Source organism: Leuresthes tenuis, unplaced genomic scaffold (assembly GCF_036924035.1).
Source record: "Leuresthes tenuis unplaced genomic scaffold, fLeuTen1.0.hap1 SCAF_12, whole genome shotgun sequence".
NCBI classification, from domain to species: domain Eukaryota; kingdom Metazoa; phylum Chordata; class Actinopteri; order Atheriniformes; family Atherinopsidae; genus Leuresthes; species Leuresthes tenuis.
The window spans coordinates 3,307,604-3,333,169 of NW_027325366.1; the positions used below are offsets into that span (position 1 = coordinate 3,307,604).

Consider the following 25,566-nt stretch of genomic DNA (forward strand, 5'->3'; position numbering starts at 1 on the left):
CTGGCAGCTGGATTGAGGAAGCTTGCTTGATTAGAATATCATTTTTACACAAATGTGGCTGCACCATGTCCAATAGGAAACAATGGTGATGTCTTCTGTGGACAATGGTCAAGTCCCACGTATCACAACACAGATTTCACTCTAGTTTCCTTGTGCTGTGTTGCTTCGTTGATGTTTGGAAAGGTGTGACACAGATGCTTGCTGCGACTGCCTGTTGCGTTGAATGGCTTCTCTGTGCACATGCTGTAGCAGAAGAATGAAGAAGAGATGACCTCCCACCCACGCTGCCACCCTGGAGTAGTGCTCCATCAACAGATGTTGGCCCTTGGATTCACATTCACATTAAAATCAATGATATCACTATTGCATGAAGGATGGCGAGCACCAAAGGATGTTTTTTTTCCATATCTGTGCGTAGAATGCTCGTTAGAGCTGAAATTCTTTTTATTTGTACATTAATGAAATATTTCATGTTCTGTTTCCTCTACCTTGAATGACTTGCAGGTGAAGTCTCAGTGACTGTAATACAGGGCAGATTATGAGCAAACTCATTTGACCATAATTATACATTACATATACTGTGTGTTCATTATATATAAATTATGTATGTATTACAAAGCAGATTTTGTCTTTATATAAAGGTACGTTTCTGTCTGTATGTACGTTGTCCAATAAGCTTTAAAGTATATTTAAACTGTATCTAATCTGTTAGGATTCAGATAGATTTCATTTGAGACTTTCTGAACAGTCTCTTGTTATGGATAGTTGTAATCCTTACACACGTCAAAATAATCTAACAACGGGAGCATAATCAGATAGAATTATGAGGTGAATGATGGTGTGCATCAATCACTCCTGACTAAACGGTCCCTCTAACTTAGAGTCATCTGATATAGGCTCATTCTCTGCAAAAATATCTTTTTTATTGATCATTATATTGACCCTCTGGACAGGTGTCATGGCTCCTTGAACTCAGTGAAGATGAAAACAGAAAAAATAGAACTCATCATGCAGATGGACTAATTGTCATGGGATAGAGTTCTTCATTTTAATGACAACACTTTGTATGAATAACATGCTAATTCAAGTCAAATACTAAAGTGTAATATCTTCACCTTCGGTATGAATCTGTTTTTTATAATCTGGTTTACAATGTGCATATTATTGTTTCTAACTTCATTAGTTATTTTGTCAGATATTGATAACTGCACTGTGATTGTAAATGAAACTAAATATGTCATGTTTATGCCTCATGGAGTGTTCAAAAATCATCTACTTCTTGACCAAAACTTTCCCTTTTTTCCTCTCTACTTCCATTTACCCGTCTACAACCCTGCCCTCATCCCTTTCTTTCTCTTTTATCTTGGCACTCATCCCTCTCACCCACATCGTTCTAGAGCTCAAGACTTGTTTCGTCTGGCGATGCGTTCCCCGCTCGTCTGCTTGGAAGTCGTGCCCTCTTCCAACAGAGAGCGCTACGAGAAGAGTCTGATTGGTCAGCTGTTCGGCAGCAGTGCCGGTCCCAACAGCAGCCCCCATATCACCAAAACCAAAGAGCCCCCCCCACCTGTCAAAGCCAAACCAGTGTTTAAGTCCTCTGCGAATCCAACCACAGCACTGGCAGAGGAACCTGCCTCTCAAGAAGGTGTCACTGTAAGTAGCTCTCAGGGTTTCCAACTCAACGTGGACATTTTGATGCATTTTTAGATCTCATATACTGCACAGTAAAAGGTGGTTGGAAGGCCATCAACACAGGGTCAAATGGATATTAAACACAGTTTAGCCTCCACAGTATTGAATGGACATGATAATAGAGATAGCACAAGACTGCTCAGCTTTCAAAGAGAACATGTAAGGCAAGGCGAGTTTATTTATAGAGCACAATTCATACGCAAGGCAATTCAAAGTGCTTTACAGCTACATAAAATCCCAAGAAGGCAAATAAAATCATTCCAAAAACATCAGCAATAAACAATCATCAATTTGTTAAATTAAAAGTGAAGAGTGCAGATGAAATACTTTCAGTTGTCATACGCACAGCTAAAAATAACTGTTTTCAGCCTGGATTTAAATGTGTTTAAATATATTTATGTAAGCTAAATGCCTTTTATACATAAGGGTTCATGAACTAAAATTTCAGGTATTGAAAGCAGCAGACTTGATATTTCCCATGAGCTTTACTCTTAAGTCTCACAGAGCTCTGGACAAACTGTATTTGCATTTTAATGTTTCTACTTTTTATGAAATTCCCACATTATTTTTACTCTCTGTCCACCTCCTCCCAGAATTACCATCTGTTAAAAAACCCATGTAACTGTGTCGTCAACGTCACCATGGTTACTTGGCTGACATTTGAAAAAACAGCTGGCAGAAGGAACAGTTTCTTAGCAACAGCTGATGATCTTATTTTATTAAAAATAGTTTCTGTTGTTTTTTAACTCGGCTGCTTCTTAAACATTTGACAGGACCACACACTTTTGTCTTTGTTTACTCTTGGAAAGGGTTGTGGAATGAACCAAAATGGGAAAATTAAGCTTTTGGAACAGGCCTCACGTCCTGATCTCACTACAATATAAAGTATCTTGACTGTGCTTAAAAGTCAAGTCTTTGCTTGGGACAAATTTAATTGAACTCTTATCAATTGTGTTGTCCGTGTATGTTTTCAATGAGAGCACGTTTGGACACACCAACTCATGCATAGGTTGGTCTTCTTCGTGACTGTTTTCTCCATTTTAGAGAAATACTGAACACATTCATTCTGTGAGAGAAATGCAATGAAAAAATACTTTATTTATAAGGCAATATAGTGCTGCTGTATTGTTTTTTCCCCAACAATCCTTCTAGTCTGTCATTATGCATGGTTATTGCTGCTGGCAGGAATGACCTCCTGTGTCCTTCTGTGTTGCAGCGGAGCTGTAAAAGCCCCTCGCAGATCACACTGTTTTTATGAAGAGGGTGGGCAGTTTTATCCACTATGTAATCTGGTTGAGCAGCATTGTTCTGTACAATCTGCACAATGAGCGGTCCCCAGCACAGAGTCAGGCTTCTTTCTCAGTTTGTTCAGGTTCTTTGAGTCTCTGGCTCTGATGCTGCTGCCTCAACAGATGGCTGCAAAGCAGATTGCACTCTCCACCACAGACATAAAGAAAACAGTGAAGGGCGGACGCTTCCGTGATGAACATGTACGCTCTGATCTGTCCCCTCTTTAAGACGACCTTAGTGTTGCATTTCCACTCTCATCTGTTCTCCAGGGAAACCCTGCAGGTATCTGTACTCCTCAGCCACCTCCATCTCATCACCTGGGATGGTCCTCCAAAAATCCAAAATCATCACTGTATTTATCTATTTTTTTGTTCATGATGTGATTGTTCCCACAACATGCCACAGAGTGGTGCCCCGTGCTGCTGACCACCTTCTCAGACACAACCCTTCAGTCTCACAGACTGTGCTCTGTTTGTCAGGTAGTCAATAATCCAGCCATCTGTGGAGGCATCCGCCTGTGTTTTCGGCTGCTTTTTGCATAACAGCAAAGGCTAAATAGTTTTAAAAGCACTGGAGAAATCAAAGCATGATCCTCACTGGGCTGACTGTTTTGTTCAGATAGAGAGTGGGCTGGCTATAGCAGGTAGATGGTGGCAGCGACAACACCAACCCCAGGACGATAAGTACACTCTAGTGGGTCCTGAAAGGGGAAATAGTACATAGAAAATCATGTGATGAACAAAAAAATATATGTTTGATATGTTAGATTCCTCAAAGCAGCTGCCGTTTTACTTTAATGAAGGTTTGGCACTCTAGACGTAACTTGATGAGGTCATTGAACGGTTTTCAATAAACCCGTGTGCTGTGTCAAAACGTAATTAGCTGAACTTGTATGTTCTTAATGGAAAGCTATTAAAGCAAGAGAACGGTGGAGGGCTGCTGCAGATGAACTGGCCACCACAATTATTCAACCTGAACTCAGTTTAGATGGTTTGGAATGAGTTGGACCACAGACTGAAAGCAAACAGCCAAGAGCTCAGCAAATCAAGAAAAGCTCTTCAGGATGGTGGAAAAGCATCTTAAGTGATCACAGCAGTGCCAAGAGTTTACAAGTGTGTCGTCGGAACAAAAAGTGCCGCTTTGACCAATCAGAAATCAGAAATGTGTTGTTTTTTGTTACTTACCACATCATTCCACATGTATTATTTCATGGTTTGGGTCTTTGCATGTCTGCGGTATTGTTTAGAAATATTCCAAATGAAGAAAAGCCTGACCAGGAATAGGTCTGTCCAAACTTTTCACAGGTTTCTGAAGAAAGCCACGAGTAGAAGCAAAAGAGCTCAGAGGTGTTCACAATTCAAGTGTTCAGAGAAACGCTTCCTTTAAAAGTTTAACATTTTAACTGTATATTCTTTTTAAATCCATTTGGTTCTGTTAGAAAGTCCTGAAATCTGTATCATCTCCATTTAGACACCAAAGGGGAGGAGTGAAAGCCCGCTCCTGAGGAAAAGCCCTGCCCTCTCCCATTTGGTGGCCAGTAAGAAGGCAGGAAGAAGACTGAGAATCAGCTTAAAAAAAGGTGGGATCAGCGGGCCACAGAGCAGGGCCTCACTCACACTGTGCTGAGAAGTGTTCTGAAAACACTGTTGTTGTTTGTCTTTGATCCAGTTTGTGATTATTTCTGTATTCTGTTGGTTCACTCTGCCATAATCAGAATGATCCAAATTACACAACACCATCAATAGATACATGTCAACTAATGCTACTAAAATGTTATTTTAAAGTCATTTCTTCAATAATTAATGTATAAAACGTTAGATTAATTTTTAATTCAGCTGTTTAATTGTTGTTATTGTCTGTTGTTCTGTCCATTTATTTAATCTTTAATTTAATAATTTATTGTATTTATATATTTGTTAATATTTCTTTATTTATTCTTTTTTTATTTAATTGTTTATAGATTCAATTTATTTATCGATTTATTTATTTATTTTTGTGTTTTAAATTTACATTTCTTTCATTTCAGTACGCTTAATTATGCATATGAGGGGGGCTCATTTGCATATTTTAATAGACATTTTATACAGTACTTAGTGGATATTTTTCTTTTAGCATATATTACCTTGTCAATGCAAATCTTTCATATTTCTGTGTTTAGTTGTGGCTGTGGCAGTATCGGTCGCCCAGATTTGTGCTTATTCCTGTAAAGCTTCCTCTCTTTGTTCTCGGCTGAGTCCTCTTCCTCTCACCCTTCCTCTCTCCATCTCCCTTATTCCTTCTCTTCAGGGTCTATTAAGTCTTTATTGATCTGTTCATTTCTGCTGATATGAATTCATACTGGACCAAACTGCTGACTTGGCTCTGCTAAAGAGACCAGACTTAATGAGGTCTATAAAACACACTGGTGCTTCTGTCTGTGTATGGTGTTTTTGTGCTCACATGCATGTGTATGAGTACTTTCATTCACGTTTACGTGTATGTGTGCAGATATTTTCTCCGATAGGCTCTTGATCATTATCGCCTCCCTTTCCAGAGCCTTTTCCTCTGTGTTGCGTTCATATCTCCTAACACCTTTTCATTGCCTCCCTCTCATTTTCTTTTTATGCTTCCTGGCCCACACCTGAACCCATCTTTTTTAAGCCTTTACACCTGCAGAATGTCCAGCTGCAGCTAACAGCTGCACACACTCTCAGTTCCCCATAACTTAAAATGATCACACATCCAGTGGTCAGGAGCTGAGTCAACAAGTGTGTTGAAGCTCTTGGGAGGAGTTTACAGTATTTGTGTGTGGGAGGATGAATTGGAATTTTTACTCCTGAGGAAAAGAAACAGTTACTGTGTTTGTGTATCTAGGCTCAGAAGGCCTTGGATTTACTGTGGTAACCAGGGATTCTTCAGTTCACGGGCCTGGTCCTATTCTAGTGAAAAACATTCTGCCACGTGGAGCTGCTGTCAAAGATGGACGCCTTCAGTCTGGAGACCGCATACTGGAGGTACAGGACAGCTGACCGATACGTGTTATTTAGTAAATCAAAACCACTTAACCACAAATCAAAAGTCACTTATTTTAGAGACAGTAGAACAAACAAAAATGTGGGAAATAAAGATGGTATTTTGTGTGTGTGTGTGTGCCTGCATAGGTAAATGGTGTGGATATCACTGGAGTGTGCCAAGAAGAGTTGGTGTGTATGCTCCGCAGCACCCGGCAGGGAGAAAGCGTGTCTCTGGTGGTCTTGCGGCAGGAAGACATGTTCCTGCCCAGAGAGATGGTAAGAACCAATCCCACCGTGGTACCGACAGTCAACAGAACAAGATTCTCTCGTTCTCTGGAGGGTTGCTGATCAGATACAGGGATTTCTTATTCATTCCCATTTGTGTGTTCAATTTTCAACTCCCTCTAATTTTGCAGTTTTTCAACAGCTAATCAGCAGACCTGCCAGGATGATAAGTGCCAGCTCGACAGATAGACATTAACTTCACAGGTGTCAGGGCTTTTCTCAAAGATTAACCTGATAAAATCTCTCTTTTTTAAACTTGGTGCAATTATAACATAGTGTTTGAGAGGATTCCGTTCTGATTGGATGAAATGAGCCCATTGTACAGGATGTTGTGTGTAAGTGCCCTCCCACGCCTGTTGTTGATGCTTTGTTTCTACACTTTCTTTCTGAATAAACATCTTTTATTCATTCAGATTGTTCTCTCTGTTTTTTCTGACTTTTTCTGGCGCTCAGCCGCAGTTTTTCTGAATTTCTTGTTACCTTTTGACAGTTTTGTGGGATATTTGTGCTTCACTCACTAAGTTTATTTCTTATAAAAAACAGAATCTTGTTTTTATATTGGTTGTGTTGTACAGCTGTAGATCGTAAGTCATTCTTGTTTTTTAGAGTCTGGTGAGGACTAAAACTTCTCTCTTTGACTTTTAGAAGTCACTTTGCTTTCACAAATCGACTCTTTGACACACAGAGGTCTGGCTTTCTTAAATTAGTGTGAGTTAGTATTTCCATAATTGCTCTTGCCTCCTCTCCCCTTGTCACTCATTGCTTCATGTTTCCCATCTGTCTGTGTCTTATTCTCCTTTCATGTTGCTTATTTTGCCTCTTCCCTTTGTGTCTCTTTCCTCTCCTGTCGACTGATGTTTCCTCAGCGACTGCCGGGACGGTCCATGCACAACAAGTGCATGTGACCTTGAGCCTCATAGGAAATTCTGTTTCCTTTTATGTCGGAGCCTCTCGACCTCTGCAGCTCGGCGCACATTTTACCACTGTAGTGTTGTAGTAAAGCAGTAGTAAAGCAGAAAACTCTCACTGTAGCCAAGTCCACAAAGGGTAAATTATTAATGTCACAGTCTATGATTGATTATTGTTTAAAAGTCTCTGATTGAAATGGACTTAATGAAAGACCAGAGCACAGAGCAGAGATCTGACTGACAGCTGGCACACACGCATTACCTTGGTTAATAATTGATTTGCATGTTGCCCATCTCCCTTCCTGTACATAGACCGTTAATAACTTGATTTTGTGCTTGGCTAGTCTCTGGAATCATAGCTCTAAAATCACAACAACTGGTTAGTCTGGAATTCGAAATGAGAATTAAATTCACTCTGTTGTCATAGGTAAGTTGCACCACATTGTTGAACATGACCTTTGACCTTTCAGCATGACACACACGCTGGTACAGGAGAACAATATCACACACCGGTTACTTCACTCCCCTTTGTCCTGTTTTATTTTTTCTCAAGCTCCCTCATAAAAGTCTGAGTATTGTCCTTTTGTATAGAAAGCTGTGCATCACAGTGTGTCCCATAGGTCCAGTATTGTTCTGACTTCCTGTTGCCCATTTTAAAAACGGCTTAAATCATTTTTGGATTCAAGGGCGCTGCTGGTGTGTACTGGAAATAAAATGTGCCCCACAGATTGATTCTTGACTATTTTCACTTGTTTCAAAGATTGAATTGGAAATAGAAACTAACCTGTACATTTAGGTGTTGATTAGATATACATGTCTGTACCCATCAGCCTCTTGTTGTTTCTTCTTTGTGGTGCTTTGCCATGACGGTGCTGCAGCTGACACCAGTTGTTGTTTGTGGAGCTTTTTGTTTTGTCTTCAGCAAGTGAAATGAAACTAATCAGGTGGAAATCAGCTTTTTGACTTGACTCGAGTGAAACGTTCCACCTCTCGACCTTCTTCTGGGTTGGGATGTTTTGGGTCCATCTTTACCGTGAAACGCCATCCAGTCATATGCTTCAGAACGTGAGCAGTTCCAAGCCACCTGCACACTTAACTTCTTCAGTCGTTCTGGCATGATTTGATCTTTGTTTGAATGTGGTTGAAAGTTTAATGTGGCTAGTCTTTTCTAGAGGCTTCTGGGTGGTTTGTTCCTTGCGGTTGATCTTTATGGCAGCAGTTATGGTATTTACAGTTATTACTTTATTCATAGTTATTACTTTATGGTTAATGATGGCCTCGCATCCTGGGCAGTGTTCTTCACTTGTCTGGATGTTATGAAGGTCTTCTCTTTACACCACTGCTGTTTTCTTTGGACCGTTATGATGTATGTTGCTTGGTGTGGTCAGTTTTTAGGACACGCCAAGCCAACCTGCTGATATCCTCACAGTTTAGATGGATTCTAGTTGTTGTTATTTTTTGAAAAAGCTTTTCGCACGCACAAAGTTGCTTTGACCTCAGTTGATTTGCATGAGGGAGGATTGAAACGGCTATCGTGTACGAGTCCTCACAGAGCAAACATTTCACTCGTATGACTGATCCCATGAACAAGCAACTGTTTCTGCTTCTGCAGAATAATCATGGCCATTCAAGCTGACATGAAAGAAGAACCGCAGCATACCCAGTGTCCTAAAGACCTTTTTTCTTCCTCAGAGTTGAGTTTTTTGGTAATGGTACACTGCTCTGTTGATTACAGCCACGTCTTATGAAGCCTTTACCACCATTTTCGGTATAAAGGAGCTACTTTGGAAAGAGCTGAACAGAAACTCGAAGCTTTGAAGTTAGATAACAATGGTGGTATGATCATTTCTCAACATGTTTCTAAAATTTTAGTTTTATACAAACCATTAAACACAAGTGAAACACTGTTCTACGAGGTTTTGCTTTCTTTTGGTTTATGCCCGTTTGTTTGTGACAGAAGAGGGATGATGATGAAATGATGCAAGGATCTTCTCTATCCTCTCCTCCCTCTCTTCCGTTGTCTCATTTTAGCCCACCATCTGGTGTTGTCTGCTAATGTGTGTGTGTCGCTGTAGAACAAAGACTTTGCACCACCTCGACACGCACACACACTCTTCCTGAGTTACTGTTCTGTGACATACAACAGATTCATACACCATCCACAATATAGCAAGTATACATCCCGCTGCGTCGGCCCTCTGTGTAGCCGTTTGTATACACACACACACACACACACACACATTTACACGTACAACATAAACCATTTTTTCAGTAATTTTCTTTGCACACGAACAAGCATACGCCTGCTGAGTTGGCTAGTGTCTTGAAACTAATGTTAGAGACAAAGATGCTCTTTTCTGGCTTCAAACAGTTCACATATCTGCTTCCCTCTTCCTCATATTTGTTTCTGTCCTCATGCAGTTTTCTTTTCTTTCATGTCACTGACAGCTCCTTCATCTCTCCACATATTACAGTACAGGAACTCTAAAGAGATGCTTATCACAGTTCCAATTTTTAAAGAAATAACCATCATATATATCTGACAAGTATGAGTCCATCATACATGAATGATATAAGTTAAATAAATGTCTGACAAAATAAAGGGTGAAAATATTATTCAGAAACTTTGGTTCATGTGAAAAGAGTTTTTAGAATAAAACAGTTTGTCTGCCATGACTTTTCCATCAGTCTGTAAATGAAACTACAGAGGAAGAGGAACACTTCCTCATGTGAAAATACTTTTTTGTTGCACACATGATGAATATTTCTGCTCTCCAGCTGCTGGGATGTCATAACATTAGAATTAAATATGCAGCTAAGATTTTATAGACCAACAAATAAACTGTGAAATTTAAGTTTCATGCAGAAGAAAATGAAAACAGTCTACAAGTGTCCGACTGGACTGAAGGTCATTGTGCTTCTAACAAATGAAATAAGAGTCAGCGGAACAGTTTCTGTACAGTAAGATTTTAACTTGGGAGGCTCATCTACCTTCCTAAAAACACAAAAGCATCCATTTTCTATACCTGCTTAATCCGTCAGTCGGGTCGTCATCGGGCGAGAGGCGGGGTCACCCTGGACAGGTGGCCAGTCCATCACAGGGCCACACAGAGACAAAGAACCACACATGCTCACACTCACTCCTAAGGACAATTTTAGAGACACCAGTTAGCCTGACAGCATGTTTTTGGACGGTGGGAGGAAGCTGGAGAACCCGGAGAGAACCCACGCATACATGGGGAGAACATGCAGACTCTACACAGAAAGAACCAGCTGGGAGTTGAACCTGGAACCTGTGAGGCGCCGGTGCTGACCACCACACCACCGTGCAGCACACAAAAGCATAAAAAATGATATTTTATCTGACACCACAACACAGTAGATGAGGATTTGAATATAAAGACCTCACAAACTCTTTTTTTTCTTACAAAGAAGTGAACAAAAAGTTACTCTGTCATTTCTGTGAAGCTCTGTTGATCTGCATGATGGCCTCTGCCTGTCCTTTTTTTCTATTATTGCAGCGAACATGCTTTTCAGTGCCAGATGCTCCTTTCTCTTTCTCTCTCTCACACACACACACACACACACACACACACACTCAGACATGAAATCAGTAAACAGCAACTGGTGACAAAGCAACTTTATTGAACAGTGTCTTCACTCTGATTATACCTCATCCATCACCACTGCAGCCTGTGTGTGCGCTGGTGCGCTTCTTCCTCTCAGTCTGTTGCATCTTTCTGTGTGTCTGAGTGTTACATCTTGCTGATATTGTCAGCAATGTGACCTCACAGAGTCACTACAGTAGATCCCCCATCTGTTACACCCTCAGAGACCTGTTATACACACACAAATACACACAGCCACAAGCACACACTCTCCTTGGCAGCTTGGTGTCTCTGCAGGAGCTGCCATCATCCCGTAGAGAGCAGTGCAGAATCTTTCTTCTCTCCGGTCTCTGGCATCTTGCTGTTTATTGAAGCTCTTTCAGCTTCATCATCGTTGTTGTGTCTTAAAGTGCAGAGAGCGTCCCTCTCAGTCCTCCATATCAGGTCCCGGTTCAAGCCTCTGGGGATCAACGTGGTTCTCTGACTCTTTCTAACGCTGTTACTCACAGCAAAGCAAAACTCAAGGTGAGAGCAGTAATAAACTAATTGTGAGCATGCTCTCCAAAGCAAAATATATTGCTGATGTGATTTCTTGTTGAAACTTATCCCACAGCATGTTAGCTGGTGCCTCCACAACCCTCTAAGGAAGATGCACCTCCCAGCTGGCCAGTACAGCTTAGTGCAGAGACAGGACGAGTTTGCTTTGAGCCTTAGAAGCTAGAAGACCTGGATATCCAGGAACTGCACACGTTCTCAGACTTTTGAACGTGTTAGACACATGGATTAATTGTTGTTTTTATCTGTTAATCTGCACACAAGTGATAAAGCAAGCCAGAGTGTTTGTAAATTAGGAATGATAAAATACTGAAATATTCCATTTATATATGTTTAAGTATTTCTGCCTTTTTCAAAGAGAGACTTTTTGCAGCTGAGCGTTGATGCATCTGACCCTTGCCTTATTGAATTACCACGTTAGAAAAGCCGAGCACCTGTATATGTTAGGCCCAACACTTTATGGTGCGTCAGAGTGACAACCAAGCCATGGGATCATTAGTCTGAACTGTCTGGGTTTGGTTGACAGGATTGTGTGATGGCACGGATCTGGGAAAGCTCTGTGTTCACATTCCAACGCGTGTAGTAGTCTGTGCCACCGTCCGTTTTCTAAAGACTGAGCTGGACTGATCAGTCTTTTTTTATCACTTGTAAGTTTGTGTGTCAATCGATGGTGTTGTGGCAATAGACGTAAAATAGATTAATCAGATCCCTAAGTTACAGTGAAAGTGTGTGTGTGTGTGTGTAGAGTCAGCACGTCAGGCTTCTGGTAAAGCAGCGTAACTGAACAAATGTTTTCTCTTTTTTCATTAAAGTCTGCACAAGCCTTCGCTTCCTGTGGCTGCTTTAGGTGCCTGTGCTTTTTACAGGACAATCCAGCGCCCTTTCAACACGTGTGCCTCTGGCCCCACATCCTATTCTTACCCAACCTTTGTCCTGTTAAAGCCACATTTCATCAATCCTCTGAGTCCAGCCTGACATTTTGCCTGTGAGACTCCCCTTAAAGCTTGAGTGTGTAGAAGACAGCAACCTCCATTTTTCAAATGTCTGGTACCATCTGCAGACATGTAAATTTCCACAACTTGCTCTTTTTTGTGCATCTGCTCATTATTGATTCTTCTTAGTTGGATTGGAAGTGCTTCATTGTCACGCAAAGGTTATAGACTGTTGGTTATTGACTTTTCTCCAGCCATTAGGGGAGAAGCGATGAAGGGGATTGGACAACAGGGGAGCATCCTGAGTGGTCAGTGATGGGACAGTTATTTTCTAAGTGAGTAGCATTATGGAATGTGTGGTCCTTGGGAGTACTTTACCTCACCCATTTGTGTGTGCGTGTTTGTGTCTGGCACTGCTGCATCAAACTACTGTTGTTTTGCCTTGTTCAAATGATTCTTTGGCCATCGTTCCCACAGCGTTGTGCTTTCCACACACACCTGCTGACACTCTCAGGTGATAGCACAATAGAAATGTCTTTAAGTTGACCCCATATGTTACTCACACAAATGACTGAAACTCTCATCATAATTCTCCCTCTTCATTCCTCCTGTAGGGGTTATGTAGGCGAAGAAGTCGAGTGTTTCTGCTCATTTTCACATAATGTATCTCTTCATCATACCCTCCCTCAGGTTTTCTGGCTCTTGTTTAATAGAACTCGCGCTCACCGACTGAGCTGTCTTTTTGATAGCATGTCCTCCTCTTGATCCATCATCGTGGCACCCTATTTAAATGTTAAATGACCAGGACAGCAAGGTCCATCGACGCAAACGGCTTTTTTTTTGTAACTGAGTGGGTTTCATAGAGTTAATGTAGCAAAAAATCAAATGCCTTTTTCTTACAGCCACGAATGGAAGGCAGACTCACAGGCAGCTTTTTGTTTTCCCATTGGACAGAAATGCCCACCTATCACAGCACTGAGGGTGGAATACTTAAAAATGTTTTCATGAATTATAGTGTTGTGAGAACTTGTATGTGTTCTTGTCTAGAAATGTGTTTTTCCTGGGTTATAGTAGGATCTCTCCTGTATCCACCTCATTCTGAGGACTCCCAGAACACTCCAGTCTGATGCTAGATGATGACTTTGCAGGTAAATTATTGAAACTCTCAGGCTGTGCTTATTCATTTACCAGGAGATTTAATACATCACCCAGAAAGAGAAAAGACAACTTTACATACATTTGCATATCTTTGTCAGATTCCATAAAACATCTCCCAGCCCTGTGGGTGGTCTTGACCTCCAACTCAAAACTGCTAGTTCAGACTTTTATGCAGTAGAAGAACACCCATCATCTCCTTCAAATGCTCTCTGAAATGACTTTTCTGTTGTGCTGAGTGGAAGAAAAACAAATCATGAATAACTAAGGAAGGAAGGCAAAAAAAACAGAAAAGTTGCCAAATAACATAATTTAGACACTAATAAACTGTCGTTGTAATTCTGCACAGAAAGTAGCTAACATTTTTCTACAGGGGGTTGAGAAGTTCCTTCCAAGGTCGGAGAGCTTCCTATCAGGTCCCGACAGTCAGTCAGATGGGGAGAGCTTTTTCCGGCAGGGGAAACGCTTTTCTGCAGAGCAGAGGACTTTGTGTCGGCTTAACGCCGTTAAACCTACAATCTCTACAGACAAACGCCGTCTAAAAACCTAACGCTGCTGACCCACCAGAACACACCCGCATAGACCGGATTCATGCTTGTATTGACAGTTACACACAGACATTTTGAAGGTGAAATGGCTGCATTCGTTCTGAAACCTCTCTGTCTTCTGTAGCTCTCACTAATATTGTCATATCTCACTCTGAAACTTGTTCTTGGATATCATGAAGAAATGGTACACAAACACTGGCATTGTGGACATGGCACAGGTAACTTGCACATTTCCGAGGACACCATTTGCAATCAGCAGTACACACAGGCTCTGCAGCAACATCTGCAGTCTATTGGACAACTTTCAGCAAGACGATGCCAAACCACATTCTGTGCATATTACTCTAAAGGATTTCAGGTGCTAAACTCGCCTTCCTCCAAATCACTGGCCTTAAACTGAACAGAAACCCTGTTGGAAGGGAAAACAATTAATTTGGTATTCCACTTACAGAGTGTTGGTTAAAAATGATGTGATGCATCCCATGCCTCGGTCCTACCCTCTTTGAAATGGGTTGTTAAAATCAAGTTTAAAAAAAAAAAAAATCATTTGTAAATCATTAGATTCGGTTTTAATGACCCAACTTTCATGGAAGCTGGGTTGGAAGATGAGATGATGGTTTGGGAAAGCTATTATTTTTAATGGTTTCTAAAATGAGTGCTCATTGCTCTTTGATCAACTCAGTAACATTCAGGCTGTTCTTAGATAAATACGGTTTACCTTGCAGTGTATTTCAGATAGTGTAGGAACCATAATCCATATGAAGTGGAGCGGTGTTGGCTCTCCCGCTGAGCCATCTCAGGCTTCAAACACACTTTTCATCTGGCAGATCTGATGCTTTCTTTGTTTACAGTATTTTCCCACCAACTTTGCCTCAGACTTGGTCATTACAGCAATACATCAGCCTTGTTAATATGGTGTTTTTTGCTATCTTTTTGGGTCATTTTTGTGTCTGCGGTCCATCTTTGGTTCTCTTTTACTCTCAGGTTTTTCCATCTTGCCTCGTTATATTCCCTCGTGCACTTCTTGCTGCTTTTGTCTGTCTTGCTCTCTGTGTTCATGGTGTTCTTCAATTACCTCTTGAAAATGCACAACTTTTATTGATATTGCTGAGCTGAGAGAGAGGAAAAATGGGTATATATAAAAGCGGAAAGTCCAAATGGCTTTTTTTTCCTTGTCCTTTTATTCTGACTCTGACCACACTGTCTTTAGTCATAGAGAAATTTAGCTGAAAAACACCTTGTGATAGTTTCTCTCAAATGGAAAAGCTTTTAGTTTAGCTTTTCAGTCCCAATAAGCTGAACTCTGTCTTCACATCCACTCTGTGTTTCCACCCCACCCCCCCGTCTGTCATCAGTGTGTCTCATCGCTTCTACCTTCTCTTCCTCCCAGAAGGACGAGGTGTCCCGGGCGCCAGGCATCGTTTTGGAGAATGGGAAGGAACAACTCATGTTTGAAGTTCCCCTTAATGACACCGGCTCTGCGGGACTCGGCGTCAGCCTCAAAGGGAACAAGTCCAGAGAGACAGGAGAGGATCTGGGAATCTTCATCAAATCTATCATACATGGGGGGGCTGCATACAAGGTGACCTAATATCCTCATTCATATCCAAAGCTTACCTCATCAGAGGTTACATCATCCTTTGACCCATTCAGACCTGTGGCCCATTCTTTGCTTATGTTTGGACATAATTAATGTTTAGAAAGACTAAAGTGGAACATCATAAAGAATAATGATTAATATCAAAACCTATCTTTAGATAACAGACAGCCTAATAAGTGTCACTTCAGCTGTCTCCTCTTCTCTGTCTGTTCCTGCTCTGTTCACCTTTGACCTCTTATTCATGCAGACACACTTGAAATGTCATGGACAGCAAAGACAGATATGCAAGCAAATGTACACACAATAAGTCTCCGGGTGCAGCTGTTTGCTTCACAGGCCCACAGAAATAAATGGAAAAGCACCCGCTGTAAATAACTAGCAGGGGAAGTCTGGCTGACAGAGCTCATGGTCGTCTCTGTCAGTGTGGTGGTGCCTGAGTCACACTGTCATAGCAGTGGGCTCATTTTGCTCTGACTTATGTCAGCTTTTGGGTTTCTACATTTATTTTGTTGGTTTGTTCTCAGAGTTGCTCTCTGAAGGCCACAGTTGTATGTCTTTATTTATAGATGTCTATTTGTAGTTGTTTTAACTAACTAATGACTTTTATTGGTTACAAGAGAGAATATGAAAAAGCTTCACACTGAAATGAATCTTGCAGAATGTTGATGGCTGTATAAATTCATGCATGTGGACAGCGTAACGTGTTTTTTAATGAGCAGTGTTCATGTTGTTGTGCATGACAGTTAAAGTAAAGCAGCATGTATTTTACAGGATGGCCGTCTGCATATTAATGACCAACTGGTTGCTGTAAATGGAGAGTCGCTGCTGGGACGCTCCAATCACGCTGCCATGGAAACGCTCCGCCGATCTATGTCGCAGGAGGGAAATGTCAGAGGGACAATCCAGCTAGTGGTGCTAAGGGCTTCCAAGGTAAACTCACTGTTTAGGTTTTATCTCTGTGCAAAGAAAGCTTTGCCTCTGTGTTACTGTAACGATCACAGTGCACAATAATACTCTCTCTGTGTGACATTGTGCTCACATACACCAAGTGTGCAGCTCAGTCTCCTCCCTGATCCTTGTCCACATGCAGGTGATGACCCAGAAAATTAGAGGAGCTCTCACTCAACATTTCACTTATTAACGCCTCCTCCCACACACTCAGCAAGTTTGAAGTAGATCAGATGAACTTATGTCAAGATGGACTCTCAGATATCATGGCCGCTGTCACAGGCGTGTTATCTGAACTGGTGACAGAACATGTCTGCGAGCACAGTATTTAAAGCATTTAAAGCTAAGAGCACACAGGCCTTCGTTTGTCTGTGAAATAGAGCAGTGGCCCCATAGTTGCACCAGCGAGGACAGAGGTTGTAGCCGGTGGAGCTCAGTACCTGGGTGACATTACAACGCTAATAATACGTGGTGTAATTTGTGTGTCATAAATCAGTCATAGGCCTTCAAAACTATCTGAGTTGTGAAACTATCTGTGATCTTACAGACACCCAGCGACACTGCGACTTAAACCCTGACAACAAGCTGAGAATTCTTCACACACTAGAACCGGCTGAAAAGAAAATAAGATCACTTTTCTTCTGCTTCAAACTTAAGAGTGCACTTTGTCAGCTGCCAAAGCCTAAAATAGATCTGATGAGCAGCTGTTAATAAAATCAAAGAGCAAGCAGGTAGAGAGAATTCCAGACTGATTCACTCAAATGACATCATTCGATTTTTAAGCAACCATTATTTCTGGCGTTCTTTGACAGTAAAGGTTTGGGTCATAAGGGACACATCGGCTGTGACTCTTGATGCTGGTGAGCGTCGTCTCTCCATCACAGAAACGAAGATGAGGAAAAAAGAAACATCAGGAAACAAACATGCCGCTTCTCTCATCTTCACTCTGTATCTCACATGCCCTCTTTCAAGCCCTTAAGAAATACACCATTTTTTTTGGTCTGTTTCCTCTGCCTCTTTTACTCGTGCCTTTTAGCCCTCCCGTTCGTTCTTGGCATTCATGACACTCTGCTCTCTTCCCTGTTCTTACAAGCGGCAGCAAAAGAGCATTTACACTTCAGCTATTCACATTTTGTGTGCCTGTGTTCTTCTGTGTGTGAGTGTTCTTCACTCTGCTGTATCTCTTTTCTTAAAAGTAAAAAAGCCTTTAAATCTCTTCTGCTTTTTAGATTTTGCCTTGTGCAGAGCTCTGTAGTCTGGACAAACCTACACAATGCCAGGTGGTTGGCTCAAGTGTGAATGGCACTCTGCATGACCAGCTGCTGGTTAAAAAAAGCTACATATGGAGCCAGGATCTTATGCTCATCCACAGTCACACCAAACATTCAGACATAGAGACAAAGTACTGACCATTTAGAGAACTGTTGGTGCTCATGTGAGTGCCTCCGTACTGATGCAGCATAAATGTAGCAGATGCAATTATAAAAAATACTGGAGTGAAACGGTTCAGAAGCACGTAAAAAACTGATAAAACCTTGTAAAATGGATTGCTAATTTCCTTAAAGTAAGGCGTTAGAGCATTAGATTGTAGGTGGTTGTGCATGTGCTTGTGTGTTTTGGCTTGCAGGCTCAGTGCATCCCCTGTCAGTAGCTGTTGGAAACTTCAAAGATGTACATACATGGTGAAAAAGGAAGGGAAAAAAGAGAAGATGATAAAAGCACAAAGATTAGAGACTGCACCTTAAAAGCCCTTTTCAGCTTCAGCATTGATGCTTTTCAACATAACAGAAGTGGCCACTCTACTTCCCGCCTCTCAAATCCCTTTCTATTCTTTTCTTGTGCATGTCCTCTACTCCCTCCTTCCTTCTTAGTTTGTTTATCTCATACCAGCTCACTCTCTCATTTTATGCACCGATTCTTTCTCACATTTATTCGTAAACTGATGTAATTCTCGACCATTCGTAGTGATGCTGGGACACAGGAGGGAGAAGGGACTCTTTTAAACATGTACTCTTTCATGTTTTTGATATTAATCACTGGAAAATCTCTTCGCTGTGCTATTTTTCTGTTATGGTTCCCTAACATCACACATCTGTTCATTTAGCTTGTTGGAGGACCTCACATGCCATAGATTACAATGTACAGTCTATGCAGCAAACTCTTTGATATTTGTCTGGTGAAAACAAGTGTGTAACATTACATAACAATATCATGAGTGGTGGTCCTTTAGATGGCACCTCTTTAACTTTGCTTTATTTTACGAAGCACTTTACTGTCATGACTCGAAAAGCCTAAGTGAAACAGACTCCAAAGCAGGCATAATCATGACATTTACAGTGATGCCAGAGCTGTCATAGGCAGCGCTCGCCTTCCATCTGGAGCAGTCTGGGGGTTCTGTGATGTGGCCTGGGACAGTGTAGCCCCTGAGGATCTGTAGATCAAACTTCTAACTGTTGAATGAGTGCATCCTGCACCTGCTGCAGGACTTTGTGTTGCACAGCTCCTCAGAAAGGAGAACCTACTTCCAAAAACTCTCATAGAAGCTGACGAGATCAGTGCTTAAAAGTGCTTTAACTTCCTCAAAATCGTTCATTCTTTACTTTTGCATAATTTGCTATTTCCATTCAATTTCAGTTCCATTTCTGCACTATGACAACAAGCCCAATCTATTCTCAAAAGCATGTCTACCTTTGTCAAAGCAAAAGGAAGATATTTCATCATTTTCATGGTTTCCTGAACTGTGATTACAAAATATTGCTGTTTTTTTTTTTTAATTAACCAAAAAAGTATGCAAATATATATCAATGTCATTTCAAAAAAATCTAATGGGTAATATTTTGAGTGAATTCTGAGTCTTTGTCTTCTACAGGGAGGCAGAATAACGAAGGAACACAAACACCATCTTGATGAATATGTACATGAGTTTTCTGAACACAGAAGGCAAATAATGCAAATTTAATCCCTGATGCCAGATAATATACACTGAAAAAAATTCATTTTTTGTTGGAGTATTCCAGAGAGCCCTCAGAGGGCTCTCCTTCAATAGGATAGGTGTCAGTGTGAGCGTTCGTGCCACACTCACATGGAAAAGTGGAGCGGCCGTGGGAAATGAGTCCCCCACCGTCTTCTGAGTGTCTTCCTCTGTAAGTCGCCCCAACATTTAGTTCTGCTGGAGCAGACGAGGACTTACTCCTCTGGTCTTCACTCGGTTTAAATGCACGTCACATAGCACACACATTTGAAAAAGAAAAAAACAGAATATATAATGCCAATTACATGTGAATACTAATGATTTATTCATGTTCTGTTTCTTTTTTGTGAAAGAAAGCTTGCCATACTGTAGTAATCCATGTCTATCGTGTGTGTGTGTGTCTGCTTTGAGAGTGTTGAGTAATGGAGCATTTGTCTGGTTCCCTTTTAGGATCAACATGAGGTGTCACCCAATCGCTCTTTTGACAGCTCATCTGGCCTGTTGGGAGTGATGAGTCCACTGAAAGGTCAGACAGGATTGGTCAGTCAAGCAGACTCCATTCACCCTCCCCTGGTGGCCAACGCTATCTATGCTCCCAGTGGTAGGTGCAGTTCTTTTGGTTGGTCATCCAGCGTGGCAGCTAGTGGGATCTTAACTCCATTTCTGTATTATTGCTCCGTGATAAGAAAGCTCAGTCGCTCTGTGTGTAGGAGCTCAGATGACATAAGGTGCACAGCTGATATGATGTAACAAAAAAAACACACGCTAAAACGAATGTAAACAATATTCCATCCAGTGGAGTGGAACAAATGGTAAAAATGTTATTTGATCGGGATTTTATCAGATGGGGCTGCAGTTATGAAATCAGGATTTTACTAGAGCAGAGCGTCAGTTTGGAAATGCTTAAAGCGACCTCGAGGTAATGGGCTGATTTAAGCCTCAATTTCTGGTGTGTTTACCCGTCTGACTACAGAAACAGAAAGATATGGGATTTAGAGCAGTTTTGCTGGGAATTTGTCTGCATTGATGCACATTTATACTGTTTTAACAAAAAGATGCAGGAGGATGGAACTTTGGAGCTGTGCCTCGGCCCTTCTGATTCCAGTTGGGTGTGTTAGTCTGGTTTCATTCTGCATTCTAAGTCCAACTAACAGTGTTGGTCAGTGTTTGGGTTTTTTCTCTTCACTCTTTAAGGAGTAATACAATCTATATTGTTTGCCTGTAAACTTGAATGCTTTCGCCTGCATTCTCTGGCTCCATGTGAGACCTCCGGGGGAACCCTGAACAGGTTAATGAAGTCGCTCATAACTAATTGCTTATCTTGGGTTCATACCCAGACCAAAGGCTCACACCGTCCTGTTTCCATCCCTTCTGAAGACTCAATGCTTACTAATCATGGCTCTACGTTGCCTGACACAAAACCTAACTTAACCCTAAACTCACCGTAACTTAACTTCACCGTGAAGTTGTGCCCGGTTGTGACTTTTCCTCTTAAAACATGCTCTTCTTCATTCTGACCTCCCTGAATTCAGCTATTCCATGGTTTTCTTTTCACCTCGTATCAGCTTCAAAGGCGGCTGTGTTATTTACAGTAAGTTGATAAGGGCTCAGCAAGCTTAGTTATCATGAAAAATGTGTCTGAAATAAAACCAACATGTACATAAATAATGTTGGCAGCTGCAGTCCAGACTTAATTAGGATCCTCTGCCCCTAATTTCTCTTCCATTTAGTTTCTTTGCTCGCTCTCCCTGCTTTTAGTGTCTCTTTTATTTCTCCAAGTTGTCGTGTTTGGTCGTTATTGGGGGCTTAGGAGAGAAAGTTCTTTCATTTTATCTTCATATTGCAGTCTAACACTAACTTTCTGCTTCTACGCTTGTGTTGTCTCTGTGAGATGCACATGTATGTGTGTCTGTGCTTGAATTCGTCATGTTGTGGGGACATAAATCTGTTTCCCAGCCTTACTGGGGGGAATCTCCCAGTAATGTAAATCATTCAGACTCAGTCTGGTTTGGGGCGAGGTTAAACTTGGTGTGTGTGGTTATGCTTTGTGTTGGAGTTAGTGTGAAGTGATAGAAACGTTACTGCATGTGTCCGACTGTAAACAGGCTTGTGGCATCCCATAAAGTCTGTTTGTTAGAAGGTACGGCTCTATATTTAGTTATTCCTGAATGATAACTGAGCTTGTTTAGAAATGTGTTGTTGCTGCTGTGTGTGGGTGTGTTGGTTCAGGGAATTTTTGGCCAGTATCAGAAAGTGTCTTCTGTTTACACTGAATCTGGCAAACATCTCTGACCTTGAATACACTCTGCTGCTCAGATTCACCTCGGCTACGGTTTCGTTTCCACGCACGCACGAGTGTGTGTTTGTGTACAGTAAGCACATTTCTCTCAGGCTCGGAGTTATTTTGTTTGCTTGGTCGGTCGTTAGCATGTATGTGTGTGTGTGTGTGTGTGTGTGTGTGCGTGTGCCTGCCAGTATTTGACTCCTAATTAACTATTTCACACACTGAATTCATTTTATTTGGCACAAAGGTCCAAATTAGAATGAAGATTTCTGCTGTGTGCTTATGCAGAAGAATAAAATGAGTGTAATGACTCCTTACATATGGATTTATGCAGATGTGTTATTTCTGTATTTATAGATGTCTCTAATTACTTCTCATCCATTTCTGCATCTTATTCTATGTGCTACCAGGATTCTTTCCTTCTGTGGCTCTTTCTGAAGTGTTCATCATCTTGAACTGAAATATAATACCACTTCAGCTATTGTGCAGTCTTTACCAATGTTATTATAGATAACATACTATATAGCATACTCATACTGATTTTGTGAAGGAATTTGTAATTTCCCATATGTAATAATGACCCAGAAGTTTGTGTTTTCACTGAAGACTTTCATATAGCGATTGACAATATCACTGTCCGTCCGGCCTCTAAATATACAGGTAGTTGCAGAGGTCAAATGAGAGCAAGGCGATGCAACAGACAGACATGTCAAATGAGCTCATGACATCATTATGAGGGCTTAACATGGTCTGAGTGCAGCAGCATCCATTAGGTCATGAATCTAACAAAGGAGCCTCAGCCGTGGCCTGACCTGTGAGATCTCAGACGATTGGGACATCATCTTTGATCTCTTGGTGCCCTTCATAATGTTACCCAGCAAAAAGTGCATCTTTGGCTCCGTCCTAATCATAACCGACAGAATGGGAAAATATGCTCCAAAAGAACCACCCCTCATCGGAAAAAAGGGAACACTGTCACGTTGCAGGTCCCTTTAGTAGTTTATGGGAGAAAGCTGGAGAACAGGCAGACAGGGATTCCCCCATTTATCAGAGGGAAAGCCTGCGTTGTGTCTTGAGGTTGACGTCACCCTGAGGCTTCCAAGCCACAAATTTGGTTGAAAAACAGAGAGATATGTAATCAAGAGCAACGGGATGTGTGAGATCCAGTGTTTAAGCCACACTGGGTGCTGTGAATCAGCATATGTCTGGCTGTGCTAGACTGCTTCATGGTTTAATTCTTTAATACATGAGTTTCAGTAGAAGCTACTTTTTACAGCATATTTAGTCTGTTAGACCAGACGGTTTTGCCATTATTTTAGAGACACTGTTTGTTTGTTTTAGATACAAGTTCAAATGAATTGGTGTAACGGAAGTGTCACAGTTCCAGTGCCAGTCCACTGTTTGGACACCATCTCACAACTCAGAACAATACGTCCATGGTTGGATGCTTGTTGGTTCAGTAATTAATTATTCATTCCAAAACCATTTTTGTTGTTATAGGACATTGTGTTGTTAACAGAAAACAATACTCACGTTTAATATTGAAGATATTTATTTGAGTCAGAATGAAACAAAGCTGAGAAAAGTCAGAAATCAAAAGTTACAGGACAAATCAGTGAGTGTGCCAGCCAAATGATTTCTCACTCTTCCTTCGGCCTCAGGGCTCTTGTGCCTTTACTCAATGACAGTTTGAGTTTGTGATGCAGGTGGACGAAGTAAATTTGTTGATTGTAGTGTTGAGATGTGGTGACTGACCTGAGTAAGATGGTCTGCAACGAACCTCCCAGCATGCACCTGCTGCTGAAGAGAGACCTTTGTAGCGATGTCTCCCCTGCTGAGGTCAGCCTCAAGGGAGGCCACAGACCCTGATCCTCTGTGGTTCATTCAGCTGTAAGAGCAGTTTATTTCTGTGGTCTTTTAGCAGCCCTGGAACACACTCCCTAAATGCATGGCAGATTCTTTTTTTTAACTTTAAAAGCAGCTTCTCACACACTGAAATACTGAGCGTTTGATGGCTGAAAGTCATCCCAAATCATCTGGAATGGTTTGGTGTTAGCTGGTTGTAGAGGTCAGGTCATCTGACGCCTTACTGGTCAAGTCGCCCTTCCTTTGAACAACAAATGATGGTCCTTGCAAGCTCAATCCAGATGTCACTGCAGAAATGCTGTAGATTTGCTATATAGCAAATGATACAGTTGTTACCTAAAAGCTATTCCTGTTGAGACTGAAATATAGAATTTGAAACACTCTTCTCTTCCACTGAACTCTGTTTTCATGTCTTAAGCGCTGTCAATTTACACTGGAGAGAATAGTGCCCATGTGTCCACGCAGTTTTACTGCTGTTGAAGGCCCAAAATTAAAAAGCTGTTGACAAATACAGATGACGAGAAGAAAAAGGTGAGTGACAGAGAAGAGGATTCATCAGTCCTCCATTGGAGTCAACTGCTATTGATCTGCCATCCACAACAAATGCCTTTTTCACTTCAAATAGCAGGAGTCAGTGAGAACAGATTTGTGCGTGTGTGAGGTGGAACAAGAATGTGTTTTTGACAGTTCGACTGATTAAGGTGCTGGCAGTGAGGAGGAGGAAGGAAGTTTAAAAGGAAAAAAATCTGAAAACTGAGTGGGAGATAAAATGATTTATGGGAGATCTGAAGGGGGTGATAAATGGCAGTCGCAATATCAGATTGCAAGAAAGTGAGCTGAAGAAAAATAAAGCAGGTGATTAGTGCTGAAAGAGAGTGAGAGGGAGGGATGGAGATGAAGGCGATGTGATATCTTCAGACGTGCCCGTCTTCCTCTCTGGTTCCAGCCGTCTCCACTTTCAGTCACACGTGTGCAGATGCGAGCATAAAGGCCATGCGGCGAGCATTGTGCGGTAATTCCAGTTTACGCTGTGCAGCAGCTCTGCCCTCTGAGAAGTGATGACTGTATGTAAATTACGCTCGAGTGGATTTTGTGTCTGTGTGTCAAGTTGTCATGGACTCGTTTATCAAGCAGGCAAAGCGACACATTTGCTGCAACTTCAACTGCTTTTTTATCATCTTATTTAGCTCGTTTGGCTGCTTATATTTCCCTGACACTGTCTTCCTCCTTTCCTTCACCCACTTGTTCTTATTCTTAACTGAGAGCTGGTGTCAGCATCATAGCTAATGGCAAGTCTTATGAATATTTTTGGATTAAGTTCACGATAACAGTAGACAAGAGTGCTGTGTGTTTAAAGTGGTTTTTTTTAAGTAATCGCCCCCTCTGAGCCTCAAAGGCGGCTTTAAGAGTTAGTTTTCACAAACTACAGATTTGTATGTAGATTACCTCTCTCAGCCCCTCTTTCGAGTCCATCCCATATTCATTTTACGGAACAATAGACCCAAAACATGCCACTGTGTTTCAAGTCTGTTTTCTTGCTTTTTCGCATATAACCACAGTCATTGAGTTCTGAGCTCTTAGAGCAGCAGCGGTGCTTTGTCGTTATCCATGCAGGAAGCTTTGATCACAGTGTTGAGCGTTTCATCACCTGCATTTTGGAAGCACTCTGAGCCCTGCGTCTGATCATGGTAGAAGTGAGAATAAAATGTAGGAAAACAGATTTTATGCACAGCCATATTGTTCAGGTTCTGTTTACAAGTGCAAAGCTCAAGTGTAGCTGCTTGTAGCTGATTGGATTCAGGTAGGTGTTGGTCATGAGAGATGCATGAGACGGGCACATTAACAGTTTGTCTCAAACGCCTTTGTGTATATATTCAACAGGTCAGGGGCCGGAGGCTCAATAAAGTGGCTTTTGTTTTCTCACTCTGGCC

The 25,566-nt window shown here is 41.5% G+C and overlaps 1 protein-coding gene across 2 annotated transcripts in view; it reads left to right on the forward strand.

The window, feature by feature from the left end:
* pard3bb (par-3 family cell polarity regulator beta b) overlaps positions 1–25,566 on the forward strand; it is a 200,558-nt gene that overhangs the window by 65,900 nt on the left and 109,092 nt on the right. For both annotated transcript variants that reach the window (XM_072397832.1, XM_072397833.1), the window contains exons 8-14: positions 1,398–1,653; positions 4,453–4,561; positions 5,836–5,975; positions 6,123–6,251; positions 15,357–15,548; positions 16,338–16,496; positions 19,936–20,086. In XM_072397832.1, coding sequence (XP_072253933.1) covers positions 1,398–1,653; positions 4,453–4,561; positions 5,836–5,975; positions 6,123–6,251; positions 15,357–15,548; positions 16,338–16,496; positions 19,936–20,086 — 1,136 coding nt within the window. The remainder of the gene's footprint in view (positions 1–1,397; positions 1,654–4,452; positions 4,562–5,835; positions 5,976–6,122; positions 6,252–15,356; positions 15,549–16,337; positions 16,497–19,935; positions 20,087–25,566) is intronic.